Source organism: Teleopsis dalmanni, chromosome 1 (assembly GCF_002237135.1).
Source record: "Teleopsis dalmanni isolate 2A chromosome 1, ASM223713v2, whole genome shotgun sequence".
Lineage (NCBI taxonomy): Eukaryota > Metazoa > Arthropoda > Insecta > Diptera > Diopsidae > Teleopsis > Teleopsis dalmanni.
Window position 1 is genome coordinate 193,450,209 of NC_051846.1, and position 13,659 is coordinate 193,463,867.

The window sequence follows — 13,659 nt, forward strand, 5'->3', positions numbered from 1 at the left end:
AAGTTAATATAATACATATGAAAAAAAATGTACTTAAATATAATTGAGTTTTATTTTTTTATAATTTCCACCGTTATTAATTTTTTTCCTGCCAATCTAAAATAACTATTTATATAATAACTAATAGTTTATTTGACACAGTGTACTTTAATTTTATAGTGCAATGTTTACTTTTTTATAGTAAAAATACTTTTTTTTTCCTCAACTGCTTAACTAACAATTCTTTTAATTTCCTCTCATTGGTTTCATTTAATTTTGTTTTATTTTTCACTCTTATTTTTCTTTACATTTTTTTTTTTCAATTAACTATTAATTTTTCTTTAAATGCTATAAAAGAAAAAATTTTATTTTTTATCTTTTTAACTCTATACATGAATTGTGTATGCCATTGCGCGCGGTGCCTTATCTATTTAACTATCTACGAGTATCTATCTATCTATCTACCTACCTTATCGCTAAAAGTATTTTTATTTTTATATTTGCTGTACGTGATGCAACAGATCACGGGGATTTTCTTTTATTTTATTTTTAGTCCAATAATAGAAACAACGTGATGTGTTTGCATTTCAAATGTAAATTGCATACAAAACAATAATAGAAAATGAATGTGCATTAATATTAGAAATATAATGATTATCATTTAAATTGCTTAAAATTTAATTCTTAAAATACAATATATATAATTATAATAACAATATCTATATAAAAATATACTTACCTGTACTTATTTCGTAGGCAATTCGATTCGAAGACAATAGACGGTATGATTCTCTATCAATATCTAACACAATAAAAAAAAAATTTATATAAATAAAATAAAATTGTTGAATAAATATATAAAAATTATTATATATTAGTGTAAATTAATCAAGCATACATTAGCCTAATTAATAAAAATGTGTTACTAATAGAAAAATGTTCTGGAAAATACTTTTGGTCAATTTAAAAACATCGCATATTAAAATATTTTTTTAATACATACGTATTAATTATTAGTATGCAGTACTTGATATAGCTACAGTGATAGAAAAAAGAAAAAAAATGTAATACAATTAATAATATATTAACCAATTAATAATAGTAATATATTTTAGTTAAATAAGAACTAAGTAATAAATGCAATAGATTTTTGATTGATTTAAGAAAATAAAAATTAATAATGGCAGTACGTCCTTTCATTGGCTAACATTCACTAGCCAATGCAAGAGATTTTTCAAGAAAGTAAATAGCTCTAAAAAAAGTATGGACATTCATTGTCTAATTTTGCCTATTAGGTCTATTAAAAATAAAATAAAAAGTTAGTAAAGTTGCTTTAATATATAAATATTTGCCTTATGAAACAAATATGAAATATTTAAAAAACAATTTTATATGAGGTTGTTAAAGTGACAAAGAAAAAGAAACAAATGTGTTAAATTTATTGAAAGTTAAATTTTAAAAATTAATATTATTTATTTTAATGGAGAAGATTCTCTCTAACATCATAGGTCTCCCTTTCCGTGCCTCACATGTATACCATTTTATATACTAATTTAAACAATTTAATGCCATAAAAAATATATTTACTTAAAGAAATTTATAGTATTAATGTCAAAAAAAAAAACTCAATAATAATGAACATTTTAATAGATGCACTTTTTATTTCTTTGCTTACTTGCAGCTTCTTCGGCAAGCAGTGATTTAGAATTTATAGTTCAAAAAAAAAACACAACTCAGTCTTCAACACTGAAGTCAATATTGTGATAAACAAAAACAATAACAAAAAATTGTTCAAATTTCAACTGAGATATCAACGACGACATTAAATAACACAAAAATGGCTACATTGTGTAATATATATGGCTCCTCGCCATGCAGTAATTCATTCCTTTTCGATCACATGCCTTCAGGTTCATTCGATGATTGCTTCGATTTTGGTAACCTTAAACCAGATACCGATCTTTTTGAGGACTTGAACTGGCCATCAACCATACAGAGTGACATTGAGAAAATGAAAACAGAATCAGACAATGCATCAGATTGCAGTAACGGTGCACTAATTGGTGGTGATAATTTCGAAATGGAAGATATAAAACCAGAAATACGTAATATAAATTGTATGTGGTCAGATGCTTTTCTAAGTACATCAGCCTCATCCACAATGAGTGATGGTGTTGCACAAACGGCTGTACCGCTAGCAGCTGTTAGCAGTTTCAATGCAAATTTAACAAATATTAAGCAAGAAACAACAAATCAAAGCAAACAACAACAATCTACGCCTACAATAATTGTTGCTAAGAATATTAGTAATAGAATGTTGCAGCAACAAGCACAACAATTACAAATGTTATCATTGAATGTTAAAAAGGAAATTAAAATGGAACCAGTTGATGACTATGAGCAACAATTGCAACAGCACAGCATACCAAATAGCAGAACTGCACAACAAACTACACAAAAACAAACACAACAGAGTATGCAACATATACCGCCAGGTACATCGCTATTGCGTAAATCAAATGTTATACAGCAGCAACAATTGAAAAAGGCACAACAGCAACATCAACACCAACAGCAACAACAAAAACAAAAACAAACTGGCAACAACAATTTGATACAGATACCAAAATTGCATACAGCTGGCTTTATACGTTTACGCGATCAAAGTCCAATGACAACAGCTACAAGCAACAATCCAACAATGACAAAAGTTACTAACAACAGCAATAGCAACAACAATAATGGTAGCAGCAACAAAATCACGTCCTCCTCATATGTTCGCCCAGATACACCACACAGTTTAGATGATGATTGTATAGAGTTTAATCATAATGTTGACTTGCGTGCCTGCGTTATGGGTAGCAATAATATATCGCTACCGGTTGATCCCACACACTACATACAACATGTCAGCCAAGCACTGCAGGACACAAGTAAAAACCAAATCGATATTGGCTTTGGCAGTACTTGTGATGCATCATTAGCAGAGGTGCTCGATGTTATATCCAAAGATTACCAAACAAAATCGTACAAGTCCCAAACAAAACCCGCAACATCATCAGTGCTTCGAGTGCATAATGCAGATGTAGATTCTGATACCGAATCCATATCTGGTAATTCAAGCTATGATTCGGGTTCTTCTGTTATGGATGCCGATCTCTCATATGCCATAACATCACCTACATCGAGTCAGGGTTCAATCAACGGCAGCATTCATCATCAATCATATCTGCATAGTGATCACAGTTACACACGCTGCAAAGATGGTATGGACGATGTTGGACCAAGCCTAGAAACACCTTCAGATTCTGGTAAGTAATATCAGTTTACCTTTTTTTTATATATAAATAATATATCATATATATATTTTTTTCTTTTGTGTGTTGAATTTAATTAAAAGAATAAAAGCTTTATTTAATTAAAGCAACGTGTACCACATTAAGTATTCATATTTGCTGCCCTGCCTTGCCCCTAGGGGTAAAGTGCTAAATAGTATTTTATACAGCTGAATGAATATACGTATTTAACTTACCTTTGTATATGCTTTTTGTGTGTATTTTTTTTTGGTTACGAATAGATTATATATATTTTGAATAGTAACAAAACAACAACAAAAAAATTATAGCAGCGTCATTGTAGTGCTTTCGTCAGCAATGGCAGCAGCAGAGTAGCAGCAAGCAATTTCAGTTTATTGTGAAATTCATTTATTCGTATAGAACTTGCAACACAAAAACAAAAGTGGCGCATATTTTTTTATGTATATAAAAAGATACAGATACATTCTATAAGCCCGACAACCACAACAACAGCGACAGCAAGAGTAGAGTCATATGCAGAGTCGGCATGAGGAGGCATAAATTTAAATTTAGCGCGCTTTCTATAGTGAGAGCTGCTCTGCTCTATTGTATACTGTTCAGATTCAAATATCGCATACTGAAGCCTATTGCCGATTTAGTTATTCAATTGCTTTTACCTCTTAATTAGTTTTTTTCAATTCTTCACTCATATACCTTATAGCCAACACAATTCGCTAACTAACTGACTACTCTCAAGTGTGTGATAATCATAGTAATGTTACTTGTTATTAACCATTAAAGTTTTTTGAACTCATTTCTTTAAAAAGTATTAACATATTTTAACCTGAAGTGCGGAACAGTAAGTTACAGTTAACAAAGCATTAATAACAACTGCAAGTCATCACCCACTTTACTCGACGCCCACTAGAGGATTGTTACAGAACATGTGACAGCAATAATGATAGTGATAGTGGTGCCGCAAATACTAAGCTTAGCTGTGTGTAGTTGCCACCTACTAAAGTCAGCAAACAAAAAAAATCAATACAAAATATTCACGCGCAATGCCAATACGACGACGACGTATGGCATAGGCGCCCATTCGGGCTGCAAACGCTTAGAGCTAACCACCCACCGACCTCAAACTGACTGACTACCTCAATCGCATATATAGTAAACTTGTACGCGAGTATTTGTTGTAAAAGTTTTGCGGTAGCGGCATTTGCCGGCTTTTTGTTACTCATACGACAACGTTAAGCTCAGAAAGGTCGGTACTACTGCTGCTGCTGTTACTGCTACGTGCCTCTCCAAGTTCATATAGTTGGAGTATTTATCTGTACGAGCGTAAATTTTCTTTAGCACCATGGCGTCATTATTTCTACATGCTCACTCGTTGTTATCGTATCCTTTCCCAAATCCGTTTAACTTGTGCGCTGCTATTGAGCTTACAAAGAAATTTTGCCTTTTTAGGCATTTAGGAGTAGCTTCAGTAGGGTATATATATATGATTTGTGCAGAAGTTGCCAGACTTGCGCAGTTTTTTTTTCTCATGAGTGTAGAAAGAAGTTTTTTGTACCATTTTTTTCTCTTCTGTGTGATGTGATGCTGTAGAATGGATTTTTATAAACTTACTACATGCACTCTTACTGTGGATTGAACATTTTTTTTTCCACTAGATTCTTATACATTATCCTTTTCTGTTGTTTGAATACAGTAGACAACACCCTTATTTCAGTTTTTTTTTTCATTTTTGTTTTTATTTGATTTCTGCATCTGTCAAGGATGTCTGGCAACTTTTATGTTGAACTTTAGTTTCTAATACGCATTTTTGAAGGCTAATGCTAGCTTCCGAATAAAACACCTTATTTATGTGTAGGCAGTGGGAGTAAGTATCTCCTACGCTTTCTGAGTGAGTTTTTAGGCGACAATTTTTTGTGGATTATGGAATGAATATTAATATAGTAGTAAGAGTTAAAACATTTAAACAAAGCAGTATAAAAAGAAATTTTTTTCTTAAATTAAAAAACAGTTTTTATAAAAGAATTGATTGTCTTCCAAATTATAAGCGGAACCTCAAGGCTATTAGATTATTATTAGATGATCTGAAGAAACTCCTAATAAGCTATGAATCGTATATATAATACATTATTAGCTTTTATAATTGCACTTTCATGTTTTTTACACAAATTATTTTCTACAGCATACATTTAGGTGTAAAACAGCATGTTAAGCAAATTAATGAATTTATTTAAGGTAGTAATATATTTTGTGATATCTTCTAAACCATTTTATTTGAATTTAAATGAAAAATTTATAAAAAAAATGATTTTTAAAAGAAATATTAAAGAAAGCGATATTACAAAAAAAAAATTTTTTTAAAAATATATTATTTAAAAAAAAACTATTTAAAAAAAGAAATTTAAAAAAAAATTTTTTTAAGACAATTTTCTAAAAAATATTTAAACAAAAATTTTTTTTAAAAAAAGATAATTTAAAAAAAAAGATTTTAGAAACTAATTTTTAAAAAAGATTTTTTACAAATAAAAAGATTTTAATAACTAATTTTTAAAACAATATTCCTTTATTGGCTAGCACTAAACAATGAAAATGGTATTAAAAAGGCAAAGTTGGAAAGACAAATAGTCTTCCTTTCCCAACATATAGAGCCAAGCCGAGTCTACTCTTAAAATTCAATCTCGTCAGGTTTTGTAGAGCATTTTATATGCTGCAGTAGTTTATTACCAGGACCGCGCCCGTTTTTTTTTAATTTTTTTTTTTTGTGAATAATTTTTATTTTGTCTATATAACATCGATGACAAAATCAAATCCCACTTGTATGATTTAACACAGGAAACAAAAGACTTTACGGAGTTATGCAAACAAAGTCGGAAATAGGAAAGACACACTCTATCGCTTGTTAGCAGTAGTTGTAGTTGTATTAGCAAATAAAGTGCATTGCACCACACTGTGCAGTACTCCTATAGAATAGAAATCAACAGAATTACACCTATAAACACAGTACTTTGTACCCGAAACAAAATAAAATAATAAGTAAGTGCATCGTCTGTTTGTTTGTCTTTCTGTCTGCTTATTTGTATTGGCATATTGCAGTAGACAAAAAGAAACAGAGAACAGAGAAAGGTTAACTTTTTACAACGCAAAAAGCTGTTCAAGTTAATTTTATGACGTCAGCAACAATTAAGCGCAAAAGCCTGCCTGCTCTAGGCCTAACCATACAAATAATATGCAAATAAAAAGTAATCAAAATAGTTTGACACAAATTTTATTATTTGTTAATAATGATGATTTATTTTATTAAATTTTATAAATATTATATTTATATAAAAATAAATTAATATCTATTTATTTTTTTTTTGTATTACAAAGCATAAAAACCTACATCAATTTAACTTTATGTAACCCACACTTGCTACTCACATTCAGCATATTGTACGTACGTACGTATGTAACTTTGTAGGGACTAAGTAGAATTTATAAGTACATATACACGCCCATCTATATATATACATATCTATGTACATTGTATGTAGTATAGGGTAATGAATTGACTGTCAGTATGACGCCGGTCGGTCGTCGTTTGGCGGCTTGGTCTTCGCTAACTGCTAGTTAGTAAGACCACAAGTGAAATACTATGAAAAGGAAAAGCACCAGCACCAGCAGTAGCAGTAGCAGCAACAGCAATGTGAATATCTCATGCGAAATTATTGTCTGCATTTGTGCAGGTACATGCGCATTGCGGCTAACGAACCCAACTTGAAAACGCAAAAAAAATACCAAAAAAAAAAAAAATATAAAAAACAAATCAACTACCATAGCAGCTTTTTGTCTATTTGTAAAACTCTCCCATTTCCACTCCTCCTCACATGTTCAATAAGCAAACAATCCAGCAATAGTCTACTACGTATAAAATGAGCGCACATAATAGTGTAGAAGCGCATTGCTTATTTTATTTCTGCCTAGTGCTGCTCACTTAAGATTTACTTATGCATGCCACGCTCTCTCACAGTGCAGCGGTTACACTATTAATCCATAAGCTTTTGCCAATACTTCGTCAAGCATGGTAACAACAACAACAACATCAGCAACAGCAATGATAATAACTATAAAAACAAAAACAACATTTACTACAATTTGGCGCGAAAATAATGTTTCGCTGCAGTGAGAAGTTAAATACAAAAAACAAAAAAAAAACCAAAAACAAAAAAGAGTAGAAAATACAAAACAAAATCCATTCACAGAAAAATTAAAATATGCCGGTCAAAGTGCGGTTGGTCTGTCGCTACGCCGTTTCTCCTATACACAATATTGTTTTACATTTGATACTGTGCACTGCATATGTTGCTGCTGCGCTGTTGCCTATTGCATGAGTATAATCCCCGCAGTAGCAGCGAAATAGCAGCGCAGTAGCTTTTAAAAACATACAAAACCTTTCAAAACTAACATGTGCAAATTTTAACAGCGTCGTGTAAGCCGACAACGGACAACTACGACAGCAGCGGCAGCAATGACGACTTATGGCGCTATAGCTATGTTTGCGACCAAATCGTGATACATGATGTTCTACGAATTGCATTGCAAATGAAAAAGCGCGCGCGGATGCAGACGCCGTTTATAGTTAGTCGACAAAGTAAGCTTTACTCATAATAACGTAAAGCTATGTTAACAACGTAGTATTGCTATAGTTGTACTGTTCTACGACTACTACTACTAGTAGTAGTAGTAGTAGTAATAGTAGTAGTTGTTGTTCTTTTTAGTAGTATCTTTATGTGTGCATGGTTGTCGTCTATCTTTCTGCTTCAGACTTTTGTAGTAAAATATTGGTTTTTTATTTTAGTTTTGGGTGTTGGCGCACCGAAAAGTGAATTGAAGCTGCGCGTATCTTTTGCGTTGTTGTTGGTTTTTTTTATTTTTGATTTATTGTTTTTTTTTTATTCTACTAGTATGAAAACTTTGCAATTTTATTGAATTTCAAGCGAAATAGTTTGTTGCTATGCGTGCTAATTTTTTTTTCGTCTAACATTGGCGACTTTGGCGTGGCGCTTGTTGGCTGTAATAATCAGAAAAAATAATTTTTTTTTAAGTTTCATTCATCTTAATCGATTAAAATTATAATTAACATACACAATCTTATAAATTTAAATTTATAATTTTTTTTTTGTTGGCTCAGATAAATCTGTTGATGGTGTTCTGGTATATCTTTGTAATATATACGCCCCAACTTTTATTTATTTTTTTTTTTATTTTTTTTATATATATTTTTTATATATATTTTTTATATATATTTTTTATATATATTTTTATATATATATTTTTTTTTATATATATGTTTTTTTTTATATTTTTTTTACTTTTTTATTTATATTTTTTTTTTTACTTTTTTTTATAATTTTTTTTATGTTTTTGGATGTTTATATATATATATATATATTTTTAATATATTTTATATATATTTTTTTTTATATATTTTTTTTATAAAAATCTCTTCAACTGTTTCCAATGTATCTATAAAAAAAACCATAAATTTTGTTTATTACTTTTAATTATAGTTTGCTCTTATTGCTAATGCTTAATGATTCATATATAGAATTCCAATGAATTTCTTTAACAAGAATTCGATTTTTCTAATTTTGTTTAGATTTAAATTTTGTTGACATATGCCATAGCTAAGTTTAGCCGCAGACAATATCCAATATACATCGTCATTCCCGCCAACACCCGCCACTGCCAACCAATATACTTGTCTTCATTGAATTTTAGATACTATTCATAAAAGATTCTTTGAAATTCAATCTCATTCTTGCTTATTTAGGTTTTGTCATATTGTCTGAATGCCTGCCTGCAATTACTTAAACAAATTTTTGCGCTCTTTTACTTTTCTATTGCTACAATTCATCGTGTATCTCTGTATCTGTATCTGTTTTATCATTTTCCTGTTTTACATAAGATACTTTTATTGTATATTTTTGCTAGCATTTATGGTATTTTATGACGCTGCGCTTCGTAGAATTTGTTACTAATTTTTATTAATTTATTGTGGGATTTTTTATTTCACTATTCATATTCGTCGTTAAAGTATCTTTTTTCGTTTTATTTAAGAATATGTATGTGTGCGTGTATCTCTTGTACACATTCTCGAGACATGAAAATTATAAAATTAATCAATTTAAAGAAAAAAGAAAAAAAAATTGAAAACAAAAATAAAAATTGTGTAGTTTTTGTTGCTGTGATTAACGCTTCAAATATGCAGACAAGTAGACGCGTATATTGAGTAAAAGTTGTTTTAGATTTTCTGTTCATGATTTGTGTTAAATACATATAATTAATATTGCATATTTTAGTTAGTCGCAGTTATTAAATATTTTTTTTTTATTATATTTTACACATAAATATATATTATTTTGTAAGACAAAAAAAAATATTACATTTGCTAAGGTGCAGCAAGTCATGTGTGTGGTATCTAGCAAAGCAATTAAAATAGTATTTTCGTTGACTGAAAGCAGGTCTGATGAAACACTGCTCAAATGTACAGTTAATAGTTTTGTTTTGTGTGCAATAATATTTAAAATAAATTTTATTTTATTTTTATTTCTAAAAATTATGCAGTATTAAAGCAATGTTACGAAAGAGACGAAAGAGATCAGGATATACCCACGTGATAAACAGTTATATACGATTTATAAAAACATCTATCCCATTTGTGGCTCTATTTTTTTTAAGTTGTCCATGTTTTTTTGTACTCCACATTTGCGTACATGTATTTGAACTTCCTCAATGGAGGTGATCAAGTTTTCCCAACACTAACCACGTTAATTATACGATGAACTACATCTTATCTGCCCTATACATCTTATCTGTCCTATACATATTCTTGATTCCGCTCTTTTTATTAGGATGACATGAAGCCCATCAGTTCGGCCTGACCTGTCTAATCTTCTGTAGGTCATGTCTAGTGACACTAGAGCAGAAGTTTCTGAAGCATCTGTTGTGTGTATGTCCAGGCTTAAGCTTTTGGACGACTCATTGTTTAATACATTCGATGATATTTTCAAAATTCATACCTTTCATATTCCTTGTAATATTTCTTCCAGCCACAAAACGGTGTTGTAGCTTATGGAGAAGGATTTGATCTTTCTGTTACTTCACCTACACATGCAATCCTGTCTATAGTGTTTCTTTTGCAATCCATTTATGCTCCAGCTTTCATCATTTCGAATATGGGTTGCATTAACATCAAAACCATTGTCAGATAAAATTTATTAATGCATTAAAAAACACTCCTTTGACTTATTATTCTTGACCTCAAATAAGTCGTACTTTTCACTTTTATTTAAACAAGAGTTAATTTTTTTTATTTTAGTATTTCTAAGTGCTTAGTAACAAATTCTGACTAACCTTGTAAATACAATTCAAATCATATATGTTATAATTCTTTTTTTAATTTTAAAAACTGTCATTATCAAGCATTCATAAGCCTTTATAAACAATATTGAGCATAGTTTTTTTCTTCTTTTCTTAAAATTAAAAATGCGAATTGCGATAATTAAACATTTTAACAAGCAATAATCCAGTGCTAAGTACTTGAAGTTTTATATATACATATGTATATATATTTATATGTTTTTATAACATATACAGAAAGAATTATGTGTGATTTACGTGTGAGTATTATTACATTTAGGCATTAAAATAATCAGCAACAGAAAAGTGCGTAATCTATATACAAACAGAAGCTTCATAAACGTAATTATAAAGTACAATAGTATAGTTTTTTTTTTTTTTGGATTTGAAGTTTCTAAGCACTTTTTACCACACCACACCACATTACGTTACACAATGCCTTAGTATTAATACAATAATTTTTTTTAATAGAATATTAGGGTTCCGTAGTCAATAGATACTTGTTCTTTACCTATGCGTTTTTAATTATCTAGATACGCATTAGACTGGTTTGTAGGCAATTCACACACTTTTAATTTTTTTTTTCGTAACTACTTATATTGGTAATGAACTAATTCAAGGTCGGTTCAAGTTGAGCAATAATACCCGTACCCGTACCCGTAGTATGGAGCGCGGCGCATAGTGCCTTGGTCTGAAAAATTTTTTTATCAGCATAGATGTGCGTAAAACTGAAATAAAAATTACATCAAATTTTTATATTTCACACTAAATTCTAAAGTAAACAGTAGTGCAGAAAAACGTGTGAATTTTTTTTCAAAGTTTTTTATTAGCACTATTTTGTGGAGAAGACAATATGTTAGAGTATGTACGAGCCTTTTGGCAAGTGCTTAGTCATGAGTTAAGATTGTTAAAAAGTTGATTTAAAAAACAGAAAAAAACTTAAATTTTTAGCAAAAAAAAAAGATTAGTTTGAGAAAAAGATATATACGTTTATTGTATGTTTATATACTGATTAGTGATTGTATCAAAAGTTTATCTTTATAGTACTTTGAAAGCAAAAAGGAAGAGCTTAGTTTCTAATTAAACAGCTAATTACAATTTTAAATAAAAATGACAATAGAAAGTAGAGAAAGACAAATGGAAAAAAGGTCCAGAAGGATCGTAAGCCAACAAAAAAAAAAAAATTAACAAATGATAGTAAGATATAAAAAGAAAGCGAATGTGTTGGAAAAGAAGAGTAATACAGCTAAAAAATTTTCAAAATAATAGAAAAGCAACCGGAACCGGAAAAAAGAGATTATAAAAGTGACCAAAAAAAACAGAGGATAGATATATATAGTAAGTGCAAGAAATAAATTAAAAGTTGTGAAAGAGAAAGAAAGCGAAATCAGAAATAAGGAATTAAGCATATAATTAAAAATCGTACACGATTGATAATGATATTGTAGAAAAAAGATCTCAAGATTGAACTGGACAAAAACTGTACCAGTTTGCTGCTTTAACTACGACGTAACCACCTGCACAGCACTATGGTATCGCTGTTGTTGGGTTACTACATACTTCGAAGACAAGCTTTGAGATTTAGGTACCCTACATTAAGTTTTAGTGGTGTTATGATTCTATGACTCTTTATACAGCAGTTTATGTATCAGTGTTTATTATTAGCCAGAAGAAGATTCAAGTGCTTCGTGACCCTTGTTCTTGATATTATTTAATATTAAATTATCTATTTCATATTCTTATTTTTAATATTAATTTCTATTCTTTTTAACCCAGTTTTTATTCATTTTTTGCTTTAATTTTTAAAATTTTCTTATTTAAGTTCCTACCCTTCTTCCTCTCTAAAAGCTCAATCATATATTAGGAGTGTGTAGACAGTCTGCTAAATGCGACAACATGAAAATAACTAAAATTTCATACATTATTTTTGTTTAACCTAAAATTTTTATGTATAAAATGCCATCACCTGCCCTGCCAGTAACGCCGCAGCGTCACATCCATTGCAACACAAGTCGTCTACGAAAATTTATGTGTCTACGCGTCTGAAGACTACCAATTCCCAAACACTACCGCCCCAATGGCGGGTACACAATTTTTGCCTCCAAACAAAATAAAATAACATAAAAAACAGCAACAAATATTATTTCCCTTACCGAAAATTTAGAATGATATTTCTCACATATATAAAAATATACGTATATTTTTTTTTCTTCAACTTCCCTTTTCTTTTTCCTTTTTTTTTTTTGATGCTGCCTGCTACATCTATTGCTGCTGTTCTTTTACAGCAATAACGCCAAAATAAGCAAGGAAAGCAAGCCCCAATTGAAGCTTAATTTAAGTATTGTGCTTAGGTCGCATGTACAACGTACGTAAGTTTAATAAGATTTCCTAAATGTGGTCTCTCTCTCTCTCTGTCTCTGTGTGTTTCTCAGTTACAATGTGGTTGTTGCTGTGGGCCACGCTTACCGATGGCGAAGAGGCGACGACAATGAACGTTTACAATTTGAGACTTCGTCGTTGTCGTTGTCGGCATTCAATGAATTTTATTTGCACACGTGTAGCTATAAAATTTTACTCTCAAGGTCGTACGTTGATTTAACAGCAGCAAGCAGCGAGCGGCAACAAAAACAATAATAATAATAATAACAACAACAACAAATTTTAACATCAGTATAACACTAGCCATACATACTACCACGCATAAAGCTTTTGTTTATTTATTTACTTTCTGTTTTTCTCGTTCGTGTTGTCGTTGTTCTTGTTGTTGTTGTTGTCGGTTGGTATACTTACTTAAGTTGTGCATTATAAAAGCTTTACTAGTGCTATTCTAACGCCCGCTGCGTTGCCCAAAAAAGTGCTCTGTTTTTAAAATTTCTTTTTATACAACGCAAAATCTCACAACAAACCCCGACCTCACACACTACTTTTAGCAACAAATAACGTATAAAACAACGCAACCGCCTGCATC

At 30.3% G+C, this 13,659-nt stretch overlaps 1 protein-coding gene across 2 annotated transcripts in view; it reads left to right on the plus strand.

The window, feature by feature from the left end:
* LOC119670996 (myc protein) overlaps window positions 1–13,659 on the plus strand; it is a 58,359-nt gene that overhangs the window by 20,825 nt on the left and 23,875 nt on the right. For both annotated transcript variants that reach the window (XM_038081474.1, XM_038081473.1), the window contains exon 2: window positions 1,661–3,290. In XM_038081474.1, coding sequence (XP_037937402.1) covers window positions 1,817–3,290 — 1,474 coding nt within the window. In that variant the 5' untranslated portion in view covers window positions 1,661–1,816. The remainder of the gene's footprint in view (window positions 1–1,660; window positions 3,291–13,659) is intronic.